The sequence below is a fragment of the Engraulis encrasicolus genome, chromosome 4 (assembly GCF_034702125.1).
Source record: "Engraulis encrasicolus isolate BLACKSEA-1 chromosome 4, IST_EnEncr_1.0, whole genome shotgun sequence".
NCBI lineage: Eukaryota > Metazoa > Chordata > Actinopteri > Clupeiformes > Engraulidae > Engraulis > Engraulis encrasicolus.
The window spans coordinates 47489378-47511911 of NC_085860.1; the positions used below are offsets into that span (position 1 = coordinate 47489378).

At 41.4% G+C, this 22534-nt stretch overlaps 2 protein-coding genes across 2 annotated transcripts in view; both read right to left on the minus strand.

Moving 5' to 3' along the window:
* The window catches only part of cald1b (caldesmon 1b), a 39570-nt gene extending 29999 nt beyond the window's left edge, over window positions 1-9571 (minus strand). The window contains exon 1 of the mRNA XM_063196220.1: window positions 9492-9571. The gene's annotated coding sequence lies outside the window, so the exon portion shown is untranslated. The remainder of the gene's footprint in view (window positions 1-9491) is intronic.
* Window positions 9572-15451: 5880 nt separating this feature from the next.
* Window positions 15452-21961, minus strand: bpgm (2,3-bisphosphoglycerate mutase). The gene is made up of 4 exons (XM_063197550.1): window positions 21846-21961; window positions 20279-20879; window positions 18195-18369; window positions 15452-17444 (listed from the first exon to the last, which is right to left on the minus strand). The coding sequence occupies exons 2-4, from the start codon at window positions 20877-20879 to the stop codon at window positions 17435-17437; spliced, it is 786 nt and encodes a 261-aa protein (XP_063053620.1). The 5' UTR covers window positions 21846-21961; the 3' UTR covers window positions 15452-17434.
* Between the last annotated feature and the right edge of the window lie 573 nt (window positions 21962-22534).

Here is a 22534-nt window from a genome sequence, read left to right on the forward strand (position 1 = left end):
AGAGTCACAGTGAAAACATTCTGGTCTTAATCCCCTGCTAATCCTCCATTCCTTCCCTTCTGTTTTATTAGTATGGTCATCTATAAACATCTATTGTGAAGGGCTGTGGTGACAAGATAAAACAATACAATGGTTCCATTTAGCTACATGTCAGTCATTTGGCTTGGGAATAAGACAAAATGCCTGCCTGTCATGCTGCCCAGAATGCTCCCAAGGCATAGACTCCAGGAAGAATAGGCTAGCTGTTGCTTTTCAAAATAGGAATTCCCAATAGGTAAGCTTATCGAAGTAAAAATAAGCAAGAAAGCAAATAGAAAAAAGCTCTTGGTGTTCACGTACTTTCCAAATAGTAAGAAGAACGATATTACGGGCATTTTCACACTCGGTCCCTTTCAGTCATATAAGCCAACTAAGACCTGTGACTCAACATTTTCTGTGTATACTGTATGTGAAGGCTTGAAAAGTAGAGGAGTCATCACTTCTTCTGCAATCTGTACTGACATTTCAGGACCCAGGGGGGGCAGAACTCATAAATCTAAATCCGAATCCTCCTTTGGGAGTTGATATTTTTGTTGGGCAGCGTAACTTGTGAGCAGCAGAGTCAACATGTTACATGTTTTTATTTTGAAAGTTGAGACAGGTTGAGGGAAAAGAGTTCAAAAGTATTCCCTCAATGCTCAAGCCTCTCCAGTACTACATCATTGCAATGACACAGTTCAAGACAGGGTTTATAGTTTATCTTCAGATAGTGTATCTCAAAAAGGACTTTCCCATCTTCTCTTCTGTGTGTGTGTGCATGTGTGTGCATGTGTGTGTGTGTGCGTGTGTGTGTGTGTGTGTGTGTGTGTGTGTGTGTGTGCGTGTGTGTGTTTGTGTGTGTGTCCGTGTCTGTCATAAATCACTCGTCAAGACAAATGACAAATGTCTGCAGTGATGCCCTGCTGAAAAGTGTGAGGTGAGGCAGAATTCGTTCTATTTCACCACACCGTCACACTTCTTGCCAAGCACATAAATCCAGACCAACTTCATCAATCACATCAGTCAGGATCCACCTCATCAATCACATCATGACAGTTACATGACACTGACAGCTGTCACCACATTTTGGAAGAGACGAAAAAAAACAGCATTGTGGCTGGTGACAATTTAGTGAATCCAAACTCTGGTCCAAGTGGTGTAGTGGAACAAGATATGGATCAGTGAGACTCTATGCACCCTACTTGTTAAAAGTAAACCAGCATGGCACATATTAAAGGCCAGACAAGTGGGACTTCAAGTGGCGAGAGAGAGAGGTGGTGGGATCATCTTTTGTTATTAGTCATGTTTTGGCCTTTGTGTGGTCTCCCTGTGTCTAAGCTGTTAATACGAACACAACAGTTCACTCAAATACCTTGACCTAATCCTCTTTTTTTTGCAAAAAATGCACCTTTCTTGCAGCTGTACAAACACTGCTCAGTTGCAGCCAGAAATACTTTCACAAATACAGTATAGAATTTACTGTAGATCTCTGTTGCCGTTGGAATTCACCCCACAAATCACTTCCATGTGAGGGGGGCACTGAAAACATTTTTGATCTACACATCTGTCACTGATTCGGCAACTTGGGCACATGGACCAGTACAGCATGTCCCAATCTGTAACTTCAAAATAAAAAGGAAAGGTCGCACCAAGCATCATTTTTTTATGTACTATACAAATATATTTTGGCGCTCTGCCTTCCTCAGCGTCTAACATACACAAGTGACAACTCTTATACCCTCACCCATTGCATCCTGTTTCTCCAAACTAACAGTGCAGAGGAAAAGGTGTTGCAACCACGTTTGTCTCTACCTACAGAAACCTTGGTACCAGTAACAAAAAAATGGAAAGACTTTCTATAAAGCTTGTATGCAGGAAGAGAAGTTCTGAGGCACTCAAGGTTGCGATTTTTTATACTGTTTATTTGGCTACAATTGCCTACCCGTTTCAGCCTTAAAGGCCTTCTTCAGGGCGTATCGAGCTTGTATGCATAATACTACAAACATCACCATAACATCCCCAGTACTATTTATGCATACTCAAGACTGTTCTGTTATAACGTATTATGATATTGTAATAATAATGTGTACTTCAACATAGTAGCAACAAACTCAAAATACTATCTAAACCAGTAGGTCCATAGGGGATTCATTAGGTACCATACCTATGTATCTTGTGACTATGATGGGTGAGGGATTTAAACTTAACGAATTCATATATGCGTAGGCCTACAGCACATGTTACTATAGCAGCCATTTTTCAATGAACTGCTCTTCAATATTACAATGATTACCTCCTGATGCTGGCTGGATATTGGGAGGATGAAAGCAAGCTAATTGAGTCTACTACACATGGGCCAGTGATTTAATCATCACCATGAAAGTGTATACAAAGTGATAGAGCGCAGCTTCATTGTCTTAGGAAAAACCTCATATTAAATTTGTCATATTTTGTCTAACAACGGAAGTCAAAACCACATCATCACATTAGGAAGATTACAATTTGGCAAATAAGACTCTCTCTCTCTCTCTCTCTCTCTCTCTCTCTCTCTCTCTCTCTCTCTCTCTCTCTCTCTCTCTCTTTCTCTCTCTCTCTCTCTCTCTCTCTCTCTCTCTCTCTCTCTCTCTCTCTGCTTCTTGTGGGGATCAGCGGTGTCTGCTAAATAAATAAACAACAGTGACAAGACTACTGGGGCTGTGTCTCACAGTATAAAAGCCGCTGTCTCATTGGCATTCTTCCATCTCACCAAATACGGTCTGAGAAACTCTTGTCCTTCAAGTCGGAAGCCTTAGCCTACACTTGCTCAAGACATACTACCAAATATGATTAAATATATTAAACTATACTGAATAGTTTTAAGTGTGGTGTGTAATGCCCCAACGTGTGAATTGATGGGGCCTTTTTGGGGTTATTTTTGGTTTTAAATAGGGGCAGCCGTGGCCTAATGGTTAGGATGGTGATCTTAAGATCAGAGGGTTTCAGGTTCAACTACCATCATTACCTCTCTCTACACCTCCATTCATGGCTGAAGTGCCCTTGAGTGAGGCACCTGTATGAGCCCTTGAGCGAGGTACCCTATATTGCTGCATGGACTGCAACCAATACCCTGTAAATAACTAAGTTGCTTTGAATAAAAGCCTCAGCTAAGTAAAATGTAATGTAATGTAATGTAAATACAAGACTCAAAAAAACCTCTGATGACTCAATGTGCATCTCAATGATTTAAACCTTATGTCTCTATATTAAAGGACCAGTTCAGTCAATTTCAATATGCTGTTGTATTGCTCAGGCTACCCTTGACTTGTCAGTGCCCTGTAATGCCACATTTTTCAGCTAAGCCCTTTCCGAGATATGAGCTATTCTAATGGGGGCAGCGTTTGTTTACATTTTTAAAGAAATTAACATAGGCCTACTCAAAATATTTTCCAGAAAGGTACCGCTGTTTGCTAGTTGTCTGCTGATGTTGTATAACCTTTTGGATGTTTTTGGGAATAAATACAAATGTTTTTTTGAAATGTAAACAAAGCGCTGCCCCCATTACAATGACCAAGATCTCGGAGAAGGCTGAACAAGAAAGAAAAAAAACCCTCAGGTACTGGCAAGTCCAGGGTAGTGTGAGCATTACAACTGCATGTTGAAATTGGCTGAACTGGTCCTTTAAGGACCTATCCCACATGGCTTGAGAGAGGCTGACAGTGTTACACACAGCAGCTCATCTGTAGGCCTAGGTGTTCATCATCTTCACTGCATTGTTCCCCCCGCCTTTATACTGTAAGTTACACCATCCCACCGGCATTATAAAACCGATTATGAGGTTAACAGAAACAAACCTGACAGCCGAGACCTACAGCCCATGAGTAACAGCTGGAGACCAGAAGCGCAATACCGATGCAGTGGGAATCCCTCATCTCACTAACACGTCCAGAGCGCTTGACATACTACCTCAGGATGTGCTAATGTATGCACAGGAACAGCCATGACTGTGCAGAGCAGACTGAAACACATGTTTAGAAGTGGGATGACAGAATATTTTTTTATCTGTAAGAAGAATCCAAACATTAGGATGGACTATGTGAAGGCAGTTGCAGTCTTTATGGGACTGTTTCGCGTCTGTCGTGAGCCCTGGTGCATCCATATAAGGAAGCACACGTTGCCAGCCTCAAGTGCAGACTGTTAGGGGAGAAATAGATGAAGGGTTTACTCCCAGAGGTATTTACCATAATGCAGTCAAGAAATCTGGGAATAACTTAATTCATTTCCATCAATGGCCCACACTACCGGTATATCTCTATTATTGTTGGTGACCCTTCGTTTAACCGTTTTGCCTCTTTTTTATTTTATTTTTTTTAAAGATATTTTTATGGGCTTTTTGGGCCTTTATTTCGGATAGGACAGTGAAGGTGCGACAGGAAGTGAGTGTGGAGAGAGATGGGGTAGGGTTGGGAAATGACCCCGGCCGGACTCGAACCGGGGTCCCCGTGGGCATGCAAGCCCAAATGTGGGGGGGCTTAGCGTGCTGCGCCACAGCACCCCCACTGTTTTGCGCCTTTTTGTCCATGTGTCGACTCTTTTACCACTATGAACCATGTTGGAAACAAATGTTTTCACATTGCACTATCCCTTAGATAGGCCTATATACAGCATATCCATGGAACATCAATCAATTAGAAGATAAGATCCTCTATTGTGTCTGCAATATACTGTAAATATAGGCCTACAGTTACTATACCCATAAAAAATATGGTTTAGGCCAGAGCCTGAACTTGGGTTAGAGTAATTAAACAGTATGAACGCAATGGGCTACTCACTTGAAGCTCCATTACTGTATCTCTGCAACACGCTCAATGCTTGACCTTTTCAAGTTCCCATCACTCATTTGTTTCGAGTAGTTCAGCCAAGTCCCTAAGGAGTATGCTTTGAGCAGTGGGGGTTCAGTGTTTTGCTCAAGGACATTTTGACCTGGCCGAAGTTAATATGGCCTTCACTAGGACTTCTGCCTGGAAAACATGTTCTTGTTTCTCTGTTGTTAAGTAAGCTTACACAGTAAACTAGTGTTTCTCAACGGGGGCTCTACAGCCCCCAAGAAGGTGTTGGGGAGCCCTAGGGGTTAGTGTTAAGAAGAATATAGCTGAGAGGGCATGGCACTTAGTTGCCATTGTGGGGCTTTACATTTTGTTTATTAATACTATTGCGTTGGCTGGCTTATGATGAGGTTCAGGGGGCGTTAATTCAAAAAGGCTGAGAACCACTGCTGTAAAACATTGCAGCCAGCTGAATATAACATAAGTGCTGCCTTAACTTTGTAAGTTCACTCAACTCAAGACTTGACTCAACTTGAGGCTGCCTCAAGTTACGACACCATACATAGCACTTTATTGTCAGTTTGCACTGAAATTCATTTTGCATCACTGAGCAAGTTAACTTGTACATACTTAAGGCAGCAAGGAAACTTCCCTTTTTACGTTTAACTGGCTGCAATGTTTTACAGTGTAGTTAAGTCAAGGGACATTCCAGGATTTTGGTACATTTCAGGGGTGAAAATTTCTGAAAATTTGATCTTCAATTTGATAATTTTTTGTCATATATTTATTAACTACAGGTAATATACTATCAAAAAGTTTGATTCGTCAAGCTCAGGTATCAAATATTTTTTTCAATGTAATAATCAATGTAATAAAAATACAACAGTAACAGGGTTGCGAGGAACAGGGTTGCAAATCTAGGCTATGTTGTGGTTTACCCCAGGAACAGATGCTAACTGTAAAATTAATTTATGTGTACAAGATCAAGGACAAACATGGTTAAATAAATATATAAAGTAAATTTTGACTCTACTCAATGTTAGTCTTACAAGTAACAGGGTTGCGTTCACTGAGTGACGCACACAACTTGGACAAACATATTTGAAAAAAAAAAACTAAAAAATTGTTAGAGAATTCACCCTTGGTCTTGCCATGTGGGCAGAAAATGTCCTTGTAATGAAACTTCCTTTGTGACAGTAGGCAAATGTTTTTAACTCTTTCCCTGCCAGGTAAAATCCCCTATGGTAACAGGGTTGCGCGCATGTTGTGGGCACAACTTCATAGCATAAAAACTGTAACATGCAATACAATGTAGACCAAAGAAGTTATTTACATAAGTAAAGGAGATGCATATCAACAACATACAAGATGAAGTAATTTATTTAGAGCTTATTTTAATTGTGAAATTTGGCAAAGGAGTTGGTAACCCAATGTGTGGGACAAGAGAAAACGGCCATTTTTTGGGGTGTTCCAAAGATATTTGGCCTTTTGAATAATATTTAAGGAGCTTATTTTTCCACCAAACTTTACAGTTTGTCTTATAACAAGTACATTGTTCACAAAAAATAGTAATTCAGATATTTTGGAAATGTACATTTGAAATGTAAGTGGTGGGACAGGAAATGTACCAATATCCTGGAATGTCCACCAAACAAAAAGTCAAGCTATTTTACTCTCAATGTTACATTGCTTTAGCAATTGAGTCCAATTAGTAAATACAATATTGATATCCATGTGATGAGGCCTCTTGATTAAAGAAATTACTTAATTTCCTTGTGTCTAAACCTAAAGTAACAGCATGTAATACACTGTACATCAAAAACGCCCTAAAGCTAAATGTTCACTAAACTAATTCACCCTGGATACCTGCCAGTACACACACACACACACACACACACACACACACACACACACACACACACACACACATAGCCTAGAAATCTAGACGCCCCTAGCGACCGCAAATTGAATTTGCTCCCGGGGGCAGTCTAGCGGACCCCGGTCGTTTTGCGAGGCTGAAAGTTATCCGATGACAGGGCCAATCAAATCGCGAGGGGGGCCGGGCTACCTAGTAAACAGGAAACTTTCTAAGAAGAAGCATGGTGTCCGTCCGTGCTACGTACAGCACGAAAGTGTTTACTTAATTTAAAAAGCCTGGATGATAATACATTTCGTGGCTGACATGGATTGATGTAATAATACACCATGAACTTATGGGGCACAAATAGATCTCAACACATTACCATTTGATCATTCGATGTTTTAAACTAGCTCGGTAAGCTAAGTTGAGCATTTTACAGAACCAGATAGTCACACGTTATTATCAGACCACTACTGTAGGTGTAGAATAAAATTGCTGCCCCAATTTCTAACAAGACACATGCGACATGCCATTAAAAACGAGACATTTGGGAGCTTTGGAAGTCTTTGAGTAGCTTACTAAATAGATGGGAATGACACCGAGTCTACCAAGCTAGTGGCTAGCTAACCTGTCGTCAACAACACAGACCTAGGTATCCAGGTTAGGGTTAGTCTTAGAAAAAAAACTAGGGTTAGAAACAACAAACTAACATCAAAAAGATAACTAGCTCCGTTATATGGCGGTGGGATCGATAGTCTGGCTAGGGGGAGCGAGCTGACCGGGGAGCGTCCTGCGTTGGGAGCGACAATCCGGGAAAGTTATGGGTAGCTGGCTAGCTAACGCCGAACATGCCATGTTGACAACAATCATAAATATAACCATTTAACAAGCCCCAAATTGCTCGACATTTTGCCGATTGATCAAGGAGGGTCATGTGGTTGAAAACGAGGCATTTTTGAACTGTATAAGTGAAAACACGATTTATTAGGAAACTTGTTTGTGGCTGTGGTCATCACACGAATTCACTGCTACGACGGCTGGAAGTTGCTGCTTCACCTACAAAGAGGCCCTCGCTAGTGGCTAACCTGTCGTCAATAGCAGAGCTAGGTATCCAGCCTTGTATTATATGCCTGCCCCAAATTCTAATAAGATCCATGTCATTAAAAACGAGACATTTGGGAGCTTTGAAAGTCTGTAAGTCGCTTACTAAATAGATGGGAATGACACCTGGTCTACCGACCTAGCGGCTAGCCATGTATTAGATATGGGTATACAGCTAGCTAGCTAACACCGAACATGCCATGTTGACAACAATCATAAATATAACCATTTAACAAGCCCCAAATTGCTCGACATTTCGCTGATTGATCAAGGAGGGCCATGTGGTTGAAAACGATGCATTTTTGAACTGTATAAGTGAAAACACGATTTATTAGGAAACTTGTTTGTGGCTGTGGTCATCACACGAATTCACTGCTACGACGGCTCGAAATTGCCGCTTCAATTACAAAGGGGCGTGTCGCCTGTACGAGACAGCTGTGACGTTACACAGAAGTGTGTGGGGATTGGTTGTTTGCCATCCAATTGCGTGACGTTGAGTGCTGAAGCAACCGTTTATCCCGCCCACACTGCTGCCCAGCTCTCCTAGACCCTGGTACAGCTTTTTGCTGTACGGGTCTGGCTGCGCTAGGCTAACACACACACACACACACACACACACACACACACACACATGCCTGTTTCATGTATGTCACACAGCATGTTCAGTGAAATTAGGCAGTGTAATCCTGGCCAACACAGAGCCATACAGTCCATCCAGTGAGATGGTGTGCTGCAGCATTTTATGGTAGAGTGTTTGAAAAGTATCTATAAACTCCTCACCACACAGGCGAAGGAAATCCCAGGCAGTAAACATGGAAATCAAGGTTCCAGCTTCTAACTGCTTTCAGTAACTGTAATTTGCTTAAGTATAAAAGGTCATATTATGGCTATGTGTTTCTTTGAGCAGAGTATTTCACAGCCCTCGGAATTCACCACAGACATGACCGTTTTGCAGAAAGAGAAGAGAGCCACTTACCTTCCTTTAAACAGTTAGATTTTCTGTAAGCACAAGGAACAGTGACCTCAAAAGTCTGCTTTTTGTGTTCTGCCTGACATCCAGACCCCACTTTGTAGCAATAAAAGGATACACCCAACTTTCATTTCACAGACACACATCGCCACATTCCAGTTGCAGATAGCCTACAGGACAACTAACTTGTCAAAGTTAGTCAACTAAGTTGTCAATGGAAGGCTTGCTTTAGTAACAATACATTTTACCACTCCCAATAATTTACTTTAGGAGGGGCCAGCTCAGAGCATGCACAGCCTGCTGGCTAGTATGGTATCTTCACCTGAGCAGAATGGCCTGTGACCTGACAGAGAAGGTCGCCCCAACTAGGGTCTGCTGCTATCTAAAAGCCACAAGTCCAGAGGCATAACCAAAGCTTACACCACTGGCACTGACCCATATCAGGGTTATTGTGTAGGCCCTACATTCAGCATACCCCCACCATCCTCACCCATCTTTCAATTTTCATCTATGAATGAGCAGTGGCAGCGAGTGAGCAATAGGTTTTGCAACAGTAAACCTTTACTTACTTTTGGCTACTTTGAACAATCTCAGCATCTATCATCATCGTTAATCATTTTTAATATACATAGGCAAGGCAGCCACAAGGAACATCAGCCATGAAAGGAGTTGTTCGAATTGCATTCTCACAACAATGGCACTTTGAGATTCTAGATTTGGATTTGTTGAAGTTGCTTACCTTTCCTGTAAAGTCGCTGACCTTGATTCCCTCTACCGAGAGAGTGAGTGCGCAAGATTGCAGGTCCTCCATAAGAAGCTGCTATTTTGGCCACTCCCATTCATATAATGTCTAATCACGGTTTTGTTTATTGATTCCTCTCTCCTGGCAGTCAGGCAGACATCCACTCAAGCCTCACCACAGCACGTGTAGGCGTGTACAGTAGCTGCAAGACTTCAGCCCAGATGTTCGAACAGTTTCCTTGACTATTAGGCCTTTCATTATTTACGCGATTGGTAATTTATTGGAAATTGGCGATTGGGAATTGGTAAACCAACGTTCAAATCATCACCTATACACATTTTGTCGAGTTGCGCAATCGCAAGCATTACTTTATAAAATATTAATAAGTCTACATTTCCTAAGGAAGTTCATATATTCAAAGAGATGTAGGCCTAGTGGAAACGATAGAATAGCCTACAGTTAATGCAAGCGCGCGTCTTCCTTTTGTCAATTTGGGGTGAGGTGAGATCAAACAGTTACGCAACTAGGCACATCCGTCTGTCATCCTACCACAAGCCTGCTCCCAACTTGACTGATGCAGTTACAGGGTTCCCACTGGTGCTTGAATTACTTGAAAATGCTTGACTTTCAATTAAGTGTTTTCAAGGTTGTGAAAATGCTTGAATTGTGTATCAAGTCAAACTCAGTGAGCCAAATAATAGAAATAAATTGTTCAGATACATCAAAAATCTGAGTGAGTGAGATGTCAGATGGGATTTGCCATTCGACACCCGAAAATATGCAGGAGATTGCATCTTAAAAACACAACATTTTCTGGGAGAGGACCCCCACACCCCCTTCCCGCGACCTATTTAAGGTGCTGGAAAACAAAACAAAAAATGGTGCTTTAAGGTGCATGAAAAGTGCTTGAATTTGTTCTTGAAAAAGGTGTGGGAACCCTGCTACAGCATTGTCGACGTTCCCTTTTGCTATGCTGTGAAGAGAACCCATAGAAGTAATGCAATCTGAGAAAAATACAGACTATATGCCTAATATTACAGGTATTAAAAAAATATTACAAGGTAATATTGATGCAGGTGGTACACGTGCTCATCTGAACAAATATAGGCTACATTGTAAAGCATTTATTCGAAATCACAGGAGCACATTGGAGACCAGAAAGGCCCGCCTACACTCATAATAAAGGCTTTATTGACAAACAATACGTTCTGTAGGCCTACATAGGCCACATCATTGGAGCAATAGGAGCACCTGGGATTTGAAGATGCATGGTTTAACTTTTTTTTGCAAGACTAAAACATTTGCCTGGCATTGATTAAAAAAACACTTGTTTATTTGTCTACTACCAGCTTCCATGGTATGTTGATTAGTGAGTGTTGAATTTCCCTTCTATGTGGTCATCTAAGATGATCAAACAGATTTTGCTGATTTAGTTCACATGTTCAAAGTCGACAAAAAGCTTTGTGCTGGTTAAGGTGCCGTTTCCACGTAGCTGGATATTTTTATATGTGGATATTTTTTTCTCCTGCTTCTATTGGTTTTGCATTGGTTTTGGCCTTCCGTTTCCACGTAGCAGATATTTAAAAATCCAGGTGCAGGAGAAAAAAATAGCAGGAGAAAAAAATATCCTGTTTAGGGGTCTGAAACGCATTTGTTACAATGGAGGATTTTTTTTATCCACATGTTGTGTTTCCACGTAGCAGGAGAAAAAAATACCCTGCTAAAAATATATCCTGCTACGTGGAAACAGCACCTAAGACTGAAAGTAATACTCTTTGCCATGTGAAAGTCATCCAAGTGTGATTAAATGTTTATTTAACAACAAGACTCCATTTCAAACTGCATACAGTAAATACAAGCTCTTCAACATGTGCCTTCAGGCAAACTTATTTCATGTTGAATTTGGGATGAAAGACGATCATTCGACTACAGTGCAATAGAGTACTGTATAAACCTACACAAGGAAAGGAATGTTTTTTTATATCACCATCTTGTACACAATGGATGCATACAATGTTGCAAAACCAAAACCTGTGAACAAATGTGACAGCTGGTGGATACTGCCTTCCTAAATATCAGAACATGTATCGGAAAAATACACAATGCACTTTCCAGTAGGCCCATTAGTTGAAGAACACAGCACATCACTAAATAGCTCTCCCACAATATTATGGCCCAAATACTATCAGAGCTAGTCAATTGTGGACCCACGGGCCAAATTTGTCCCTCAAAGCCCCCCCCCCCCCCCCCCCCCCCCCCCCCCCCCCCCCCCCCCCCCCCCCCCCCCCCCCCCCCATGTGTTTTGGCCCATGGGGAAGAGATGGGCTACCTGTAGGATTAATTAAATTACACCACTTGTCATCTAGGTGACACTCTTGTCCACGATGGTACTGGTAAATTGGTCACAGAGACAGTGACCATGAAGTAATAAATAACCTTACTTTATTTATGGTGTGAAAGATGCAGTATGCTGTAGTTCATTCACTCCCTCACCCACTTCCCCCCCCCTACAGTGTAGTGCAATTATTAGTGTTTGTCCACAAACTAGAAAAACTGCCCAGTACCATCACATACTGTAAATACAATAAGACTGTTGGCAAATGTTGAATTCTCACTATATCACAAGGACTTTGCAGGATTTTTAACCCATGAGTAGAGTAGAGTAGAGTAGAGTAGAGTATCATTTATTGATCCCAGGGGGAAAATAAGGTAGGCCTATCAAGTAGCATACACACATACATACAAAGCGGATTCCAAAAAAGTTGGGACACTTTGTATTTTGTGAATAAAATCAAAATGCTGGCACTTTTAAAACATCTAATATGTTAATAAGGTGGAGCATTATGTACAGACAACATATCAGTTGTTAAAGTTGAGCAGAATTATTGTTTTGAGGTAATTATGTGATCATTTGAAATTTGGCCCATGCAACAAATCTCAAAAAAGTTGGGACAGGGCCAAAACATGTTGTAATAGTTGGATAATTCTAAAAATTACACATGGAAGAATATTTTAAAAGGAACTATATTGACTGCCAACATGAATGCACAAATAAAATACCATCACATAGAGGCTATGGCACTCAGCGGCGAAGATTTTGAGGGACTAATTACTTATCTATTACACAGAAATATTGAATTATCAAAATTGCAGGCATATAAGGCCTACTTCCGTAATATAGAGTTCTGTGTAATCATTGCACGAGTTATGAGATCATGACATACTCGTGGTCAATAAGCAAACTATGAGACTCCAACAATGACAGCTCTCGAAAAAATGACCATAGACACAACACTTGATTAATGCACATGATGCAGACATTAAACAGTGTTGCGTGCGGAAAAGCTCATTCTATGGACCTAGGAGACATGTGAAACTGTCCTCTGATTACAGAATGGTAAATATTTAATCCATTTTGAAAATTATGGAGTCATGCACCCTCCAGGTTATATAGAAAATGAATACTTCAGCTTGATTTAGTGGTCAGTCTGAAAGACAGCATATATGATGGTAAGGGGGTGCAGAGGTGACTTGGTTAGGGTCTTCTTACTCATGTAGAGCATTAAAATGAATGTTGACTGATACATACAGACTACAAACAGCAAACATAGCTACCAAGGCATTATATTTTGGAGCACCGCCTTTAGATATTGCCCCATAAAGGTGGCAAATTTCAATCTCTACTATGTTCCAACAGTGTGGTCCATCATTAGAGTAATCAGGTCACAAAATTGTTTTCTTGCAGTCAGGATATGCCACATATTAAGCATAACAAAAAGGTAAACAAGTTGAAAAACACACATATCAGTTGAGCTGCTGAAATCATGTCTCGCACATCAAAATATCAATTTTTTGAATAAAATTATGCCATCAGTCAAAGTATCTAACTGTTCAGTCTCATCCCTTGTGTTGTGTTTAGTCTTATCCAACATAAAAAGCATTTTATTGGCCCTGTCCCAACTTTTTTGGGATTTGTTGCAAGGGTGAAATTTTAAATGATCACATAATTACCTCAAAACAATAATTCTGCTTGACTTTAACAACTGATATGTTGTCTGTGCATAATGTTCTACCTTGTTAACATATTGAATGTTTTGAAAATGCCAGCATTTTGATTTTATTCACAAATTACAAAGTGTCCCAACTTTTTTGGAATCCGCTTTGTAAATACAAAAACGAGACATTACACACATACATACACATAAAATATAACCATATACAGCTCACTGTTACAGTACATACATTTAGCCAAGGCATATCTCTCTCTCTCTCTCTCTCTCTCTCTCTCTCTCTCACACACACACACACACACACACACACACACCAAATTATACAGTGTCACATGTTCCTTAGCTGAGTGGCACATAGAAGCCAAGACAAAGTGACCAATAAAGTGTCCAGGGGTGTCAGTAGTCTCTCTGCCTAGTACAATGTCCATTGTATTCCTTGGAGGAAAAAAAAGGTGGGGGGGTGACACAAGTCGCCCGCTGGGCTGTGTCACTCTACACACACACACACACACACACACATAGCTGGATGGCCCTGGGTACAAAAGACTTCCGTTGCCTGTCTGTCTTGCTGCAGGAGATGGCGCGCAGTCTGTAGCTGAGCAGGCCTCTCTGGTTGTCAAAGACTGGGTACAGTGGGTGCTTGGCAGCTGTAGAATGTTCAAGTAAAATTATGGAAAAACTGGAGGAAAATCCTTACTCCTCTATGGCGTAACCTTTTTTGTCTCACCCCCCAAGCCTTGTCGTTGTGCCATGAGTACCCCCTAACTCGTGTTTTACATTGTTTTTTCGACTCCAGTGTGATTATGCTCCATACATTTGTTAAAATTACATTTTTCCAAGTACCCTCTGCAGTGTGCTCGCCTACCCCTAGTGGTACACGTACCGCCTGGTTGGGAAACACTGCTCTAAGGGTTAAACCAAACTCTTCTATTAGAGAAAGATACTTGAAGCCCATGCTTTCCTGGATCCATGGGATGACAGGTGAACGCCCCTTTAGGAGGCCTTCAGTTAGGAGACCTTTGGAGTCTTACGGTACATACACACCAAGCTATTCACGTTCGCTTAACGTGTCCAGGAGCATTGTGAGTCCGAGAGGTTCGCAGGCTGCCTTTCACACTGCACAGTCAGCGTCCACGTTCTATCCGCAGGCAGCAGCCATTCATTTTCAATGGAAGCCGCTCATTGATCGCGGACGTCCGCGCAGGAAAATAGACTCGAGTTCTATTTTCAAGGAGCATCGCGGACATGTCCGTTCAGGCCGGACATGCCCTACGCTTACATCGCGCTCCTGTGTGCAAGGCATGATCTGTTTTCATGTATTCTAACCGTTTTGGACTGATGCCTGACACGTTCAGTGGACGTTAAGTGGACATCCGCGCTTGCGGTGTGTATGCACCGTTACGGTTGAGAATGAATGGAGATCCATTGGCACTGTAGATGGCATTAGCGCACATGTCATGCAAGACGTCACCAAATGCCTCAGAAAGATAAAAAGGGGGGGACAACTGCCCCTTAGGACACCAAACTTAAGCACACTCCTTTGCATTGGGTGGGCGGAGTTTGGGTTATCTTACTGTAATACAAAGTAGAAGATGTTTGATTAAACACCCAGCCTTGTGTTCCTTGTAGGATATTTTTGAATGACTTCTATACATTTAAAAATGAATGGTTTCACTGAACTTAAAAATGACTAAATATTTTTACTTTTTGTAAAAGGAGCCATAAATGTTTAGCTCTGCAGCAGTTTCACCTTTAATCACCTCCATCACTAAGTAGAATGATGTGAAGAACAATGTTTAAAATGCATTTCTAAATTAATTCTGTCAATCACCATAGGCACTAACCCTGCTTATGTAAGTAGGGCTCACAGAAGGCAAAAGGTAGGTATTACTGTTGCTTCAACACAGACCATCACCTCAGTCAATTAACACATCTTACACAGACACATGTGATTATGAGCCATTTATTTACAGGTTCCTTGCATGCAATCAGTCCACTTTCGGAGGGTAAATGAAAGGACCAAGCTTCCAGCCATCATTACAGTTTAACTGTATATGTAAATAAGGAGTGGACAATCATTTTGGGACAACAAAGGTAGCACAAAATCCCAGCTCCTCTTGGAGTTACACAAACAGGGAACTCAGAGAAAGAAATTAAGCAAAATATACATTACCTACACAGGTACACAGTGATGAACTGATGGTATCATCAGTCCGTTGCGGTCAAATTGAGATTTAAATAGAAGCAGGTTTTTGTGCTTGCATACTTTACGAATGGTACACACAGTAGCTTAACTTGACTTTCAATACAGTAACAAAGCGCTTTAAATATTTCTATAAATATCAAGAAACACTTTTCTTCAGTGGCATGGTGCAACAAATACAACATATACAGTGCATATAAACAATTTCTGGTAACAAACATTTCACAAACAGACAAAACACTGAAAAAAATCATTTGAATAATGGGCCTAATATCCAGTCTCATACTAAAAGTAAAGCTGGTGTCACTGGAGTGGTTTCTGGACATAATGAATAATTTAAAAGGCCTTTTTCATATTGTGAGATCCTGAAACCAAGCTTAGTTTATTTTAAAGTTGAGCTAGGTTTCCCTGGTACATCACGCTGTGATATCCAAATGAAAGAACACCAGCTTTGTTACGCAACCTCATACAATTTACAAACTTCTGGATTTAACACACAAACATACGCTCCTGAGAAAATAAATACTTAAAAAAAGTGGCTAATTTGCAGTAACATTACAGCAAGGCCAGTCATGTTGAATAAGATCTCCTGAATAGAATAAAAACTGAAGATACCAAACATAGGAGCTTGCATTAGTGCTTCAGTGTCATTATATCAACTCTACCAACTCTCATTTCTGAGTTTTATTTACCCAGAGAAGGTGAGGTTGAATTTGTTTCTGCATGTATTACAGGGAGGAAGGTGTCTGTGGCTCTAATGTTTTCATTCATCATGCAGGAAATATGTAAATAGACTCATCACACAGCTTGGAATGAATTACCCATCCATCTAACCCCATGAGGTAATAATGTTTCAGTCCAAATACAAGGTTCCTACTTATCTATTCACTTTGTATAAAATGTTAGACAATGTGAGTGTTAAGGGGCACAGACGTTCATTCGATATTCAACTTGACAAGTCTATCAACTAAAAGAGGAGTAGGTTTTTTCCTACTCTCACTTGTAAGACTCAGTCAGATGTTTTCGGCTACTCATCCTCTCTTGCAATGCATGTAATCATTTTCATGTGTGTGTTAATTTTCTATAAATAATTAAAATTATTTCTTTTTACCAATGCCTTGACAACCCAACAGTGAAACTACCTGTTCTATGGTTTGGATCATGGTCTAGAAGCAGTAGGTATTGTACCCGTCCTTTTTTCATCACCAAACCAATTCTCATTCTCATCATTCATGTCGTGGACTAGCAGAATTGTGTATTGTCCACATGTATGGTTATCAGCTGACCAACTAGCAGAACAAATAGGTTCAACAAAGAGATTTCTCTCTGATCTCAATTTGACAAAGAGTAACAACTAGTAGCTTCTCTCTGATCTGAATATAGCATCTAGACCTTGACAAAAGACTAGTTGTTTCTCTCTCATCCAAAAATACAAAAAAGCGCAACAGACAACAGATTTAAAAGCGTTAACAGTTAGAGGTATGTCATCCAAAGATGACATTTAAGTGTAACAGATAGGAGTTTCTTTCTGACCCACACACGACAATACGCCTACAGTACAAGATACGTCATGGTTTCTTTCCGATCCAAACCTAAGGCACCTCTGGTCTCTGCTCATCTACATTTGTACGTCACCCACCCAAATGTTCATTTAGGCGACTTCCACTTTGTCCCCTCACCTTATCTCACTTCCTGTTTCCTTTCCCAGAAGAGCAGTTCCCTTATCATCACACGATTCTAGGAAGATCGAAATGTGTTTAAGTACAATACAGTACAGTACAGTATATGAAAATACGCTGTAAAACATTGCAGCCAGTTAAACGTAAAAACGTAAGTTGCCCTTCTGCCTTAAGTTTTTAAGTTAACTCAACTTGAGAAAGCCTCGAGTTCAGTCAAGCCTCAAGTTCAGTTAACTTACAAACTTAAGGCAGCAGGACAACTTATCTTTTTACGTTTAACTGGCTTGCAATGTTTAACAGTGTAATAAGAGTGCTTTCATGTTTCAATTATTTGCTTTTGAGACTTCAAGAAAGGCAAGTCAGAAACTAAGTCTACCACATGGCACAACAACAGATTGATGAGGCTACATGTACAAACAACAGACTGAGCTATTGACAGAACGATGTGTTGTAGATGGTGTTTGGTTATTACAAAAAAGGTGTGGGTGTGAATAAAGGAACTAAATATTTTGGGCAGGTCGTGGCAACCCTGTCTTGCATTAGAACTACTTAATCATTGGATGATATACTGTTTTGAGGCAACACTCTCTCGCAACTCAATTCTTGAAAATGAACTTCCCTTTTGCAATTCACAGACAAACTCTGAAACTACACTGTATTATGTTGTTTCCCTTTTGTAGTAACTAACTAGTAATTGTAATAACAAACGAATTACCTTTTTCTGGTTTTATCTAGCAAATAACAGCCTGACATGGGACAGCTGAACATGGCTGTGATGGTGGTTCTCCGTGCTCTTCCTTGGCCTTACTTGCTGGGCTTGTTGACCTTGCCCTGATCTTCCACTTTCTTGATAGCTGCCTTAATCTTCTCCTGGTCTCCCAGAAGCTGGCGTGGCTTCACAGGCTTCAGATCTTCGTCCAGCTCCAGCAGCACGGGAATCCCAGTGGGTAACGTCACATTGACGATTTCCTTCTCTGATATGTCTGCAAAGATACAACAGAAGTTAAATTGGGACTCTGCGCACATCAATTGAAGAGAAAATATGGAGTGCACGGCAACTATTTTTTTTTACTGTTTATAAGGTACAAACACCCGACTAACATCGACAGCATTGATGTTTAGACTCTGAGGAAGATGTTGTTAACATTGAGACAATAGTCAGGCGTTTGCTCCAAAAAAAAGCTCCAGCTTCTCTCATCAATACAACAGAAATGATTCATTAATTCATTAAATTATGCATATATATAGTGGCTCAAAACATTAAAGCACAAAGTGCTTAATATGTTACGCTATTATAGCTTTATACAACACTATTTGGGTTGGTTTTTCATCCAGATCTTGTTAGTTAAAAGAGTCTGGTTCAAAGCAACTGAGCAACTTCTTTTTGTTATGGGAGGAGAGGTGTGGTCTAAATTCAGCTGTAATGTTCCAAATATACGTATATTCTAGCTTTGTTGTTCCTTAACATAAGACCAGAACTGAAGGAACCTTCTACACTAAAGGATAAACATGCAGTGCAGCTAAAGTGAAAAATGGTTCATATGCTTACAATACAGCTAAAAGCACCTGACCTGTGTTTCTTCACAGAAATAAATATCACACCGAAAAAATGACTATTCACCACAGTGTCCCATACTGTACATTCAGTATACAGTATCCTTAAGCTGTACAGTAGCAGGGCTCTGACTGGAAACTTCTGCACAGCCCTTGCCTTGTTAAAAGGTCAGAGTGCATGATGAGACTCCTCTTTAAGCAAGGGTAACCTTAACCCACTGCCCTTTCTGATGGGGGTATGACTGCCAATTTCAGGAACTTAAAACATGTCTGTTTCATTGGCCTGAAGTGATGTTCCTGGATGTAGGTATCTCATCTAATCCTTGCACATGTAGTTGGGGAACATCTTTCTGAATACTTCCAGAAAATAGGCGAGTGAAGGCAAGCATACTTACAAAGTTTGTGCCAATGTTACAACTTCACTGTCAACAAAATTGTAATGACCAAGTCTCGATGTGTTACGTAGCCTCTTACTGCAGTAGGGGTCGCCGGCGACCCTATTCACTTGCTGAAAATGCTTAACTACATCATACCAACATTGCTATGACATTACAGAGAGCCATAGTGCTGCGCTAAGGAGTTAACCCCTTAGCACAGTCACCAAAATTGTAGTAGCTATGTCTTAATCTGTTACTTAAGGCTCTCTGTACTGTTATAGCAATGTTGTTATGATGTAGTTCAGTATTTTCAGCAAATAGTGAATAGGCCCACCAGCGACCCCATCAGCAGTAAGAGGCTACGGCTCTCAGTAATGTCATAACAATGTTGCTATGCTGTAGTTGAGTCTTTTCAGCAAAGACTGGCGAATGCAAATGCCAATTCAGGAACTTAAAACACGTTTTAATGTCTTTGGCTGGTTTTCTTGAACATTATTTCCTCTGGGTACTTGGGCAAGTTCTAACTGAAGGGTGAATGTCATGTTTCAATGCCATGGGCTGGTGTTCCTGAATGTTGTCATCTAGTTACTGTACTTTCTGATCACTTCCTGAAAAGGGTGCATAAAGCCAAGCCTACTTTCTAGGTAAAAGAAGAAGATGAAATGAACATCAAAACTTCAGTCAGTGTCTTTACGTCTTATAAATGTTTAAAAGGTTGTGGCTCAAATCCGGATGCCGGCCCAAGGTCCGCCCTAGTACCAAAGATCCTATATTCTCTGTACTAGCACTGTCCCACTGTGAGGCACCACCCAGCTGATGTATAGTCGTGGTGGTTTGAATCCAATCCTGACCAATAGGAGGAAAGAATATCCCTACACCTTCATCCATGGCTGAAGCACCTTTGAGGAAGTCACCTAATGTAGTGTAATGTAATGATGTGTAGAGTCGCAACTTCACCTACTTTCTAGATGTTTGAGTAGCGCTCTGCAGCTGTTCCCGTGGGCCGATATGAGCACGGTGTGTCCGCTCTTGATCTCTGGGACGATGACCTGGTTCCAGTAGGGCAGGAGCCGGTCCAGAACCTCCTTCAGGCTCTCTGACCTCGGCAGCTGATCCTTGGGCACGTCGCACGTGTCGTACCGCCGGTCGTTATAGATCTCGGCGAAGTACGGGTGCGACTCGTCGATGGGCGGCGGGGTGATGTCGTAGCTCCTCCTCCACAGCTTCACCTGCTCCTCGCCGTGGTTGAGGGCCATCTCGGCGCGGTTGAGCCCGATCAGGGCCCCGTAGTGGCGCTCGTTCAGCCGCCAGGACTTGGTGACGGTGACCCACTCCTGGCCCATGGCCTCCAGCACCAGCCAGGCGGTGTGGACGGAGCGGCTGAGTATGGAGGTGAAGACGCGGTCGAACTTGTAGCCCTGCTCCTTGAGGAGACGTCCGCACTCCTGGGCCTCCAGCACGCCACCCTCGCTCAGCTTCTGGTCCACCCAGCTGCAGAAGCGGTTCTCCTTGTTCCAGGCCCCCTCCCCGTGTCTCAGCAGGAACAGTTTGTACTTAGACATCTGAAAAAATAAGTGAAGAGCAAAAGTCAAAGCCCACCTTGGAAACTCCCATTGTCATTGTGACACAGCACTCCACAGCACACACTGTAGGCCTACACAAAGAAACTGCATTTATGTCTCACCCAGTATTAAGCTCAAGGTACCTCAGTCCAGGACGAGGATGGGGTAGAGCACTAATAATTAGTCCCCCCACTAACCTGGCAGGTCAGGTGTCGAACCAACAACCTCTGGGCTACAAGTCTGACACCCTAACCGCTTACCCATGACTGCCCATAGATAATAAATAAAATAAGATACAAAAGACACAAAACAAACAAACAACTACAAATAAAACAGACACTTCAGGGTTAACATGAGTAGAGGCATGTTATAGCCGGCCAGTAATGAACAGAAAGGAGCAACAAGCACACACTTCATCAATGCATAGCCTAGTCTTTTTGTTGTTTACGCCGTTTCTCTTTATTTGTAGATCGTTTATGTTCTTTCTTAAAATCCCTTTGGACAAAACAGCATGCTATGCAGTGTAATGCAATGTATTGATGCAAACAGAACACGGTGTTCCACAGATGAGAGCCTGCCTCGCCATACTCAAGAGAAGCATAACTGTGTGCTCCTGATGTGAGTTTCAAGGCTGTCACGACAGAATGTCGTCCACTTGTTTGAGGCTTGAGCTACACAATTTTTTAAACCCTTAGATATCTATAATTAACGCATTCTCTTGAAACTTAATCTTAACACAATTAACTCAAGCGTAAAGGGAATAATAACAAGAAGGAAGTTACACATAACTGCTCCCCATCTAATGTGACAACTCGACTGTGTGCACTTTGACATTTGCCTCTTCGTCCATCTTTAGCATAGCCTATACGTTAATGACCAGAGGTGAAATATTGCAGCCCTTGAGTAAGCAGATATAGACTATCTGCTAAAACATTGCACAAACAAGACACATCTAGTTGTACTCGCCTTTGGAATAACTAGTGGGACGTCGGAGAAGCCGAAAAATGCAGAGCTGTTGACAGGAACATCGCCGCAAACGCCAGTCTGATTGTACAACGGTATGCCTGCCCAAGTGAGAAGACAGACAGCTTTCAATCCAATAGAAACCAGGAACGTCGTATTGAAGGCGGGACTTTCCAAGCTGAATTGCTCTGTAAATGGTGGAGAGTTTTAAAGGCGAACCCACAAGGGTGTTCAAGCATGTTCCCTGGTCAACCCATAATATAATAGAAAACCGCCCACACTGTATCTTCTTTCTGGTGGGTTACTGTAGCAAGCAGTAACTAATAATTTGCAAGTACAAACCTAACCAGCCTAATAGGCTACGTAGCCTAGATATAAATTCATCAAAGACGCAGAATAGAGGTAGGCCTAGGCCAATACAGGTCGGTGAATAGAATACATAAGATTAGAATCATAGATTGTATATTACTAATAGAATAGAATAGAATAGAATAGAATAGAATAAGAAAGCCTTACCCATACTCAGTAGGCCTACAATGAGTAGGCCTACCATTAGACTTCAGTCTCTCTTCAAGTTGCACACAACAGCATATGAACAGTATGAGTGTAGCCTATACATTTATTAATGTATAGGCTACACACACACACACACACACACACACACACACACACACACACACACACACACACAC

What these genes read in the sequence shown, in the direction of transcription:
- bpgm (XM_063197550.1), bottom strand. Translation starts at nt 20,879, where the DNA reads ATGTCTAAGTACAAACTGTTCCTGCTGAGACACGGGGAGGGGGCCTGG. An exon ending in GCTACTCAAACATCTAGAAA is followed by an intron (nt 18,370 to 20,278) that starts GTAGGTGAAGTT and finishes GTATCTTTGCAG; the next exon opens with ACATATCAGAGAAGGAAATC.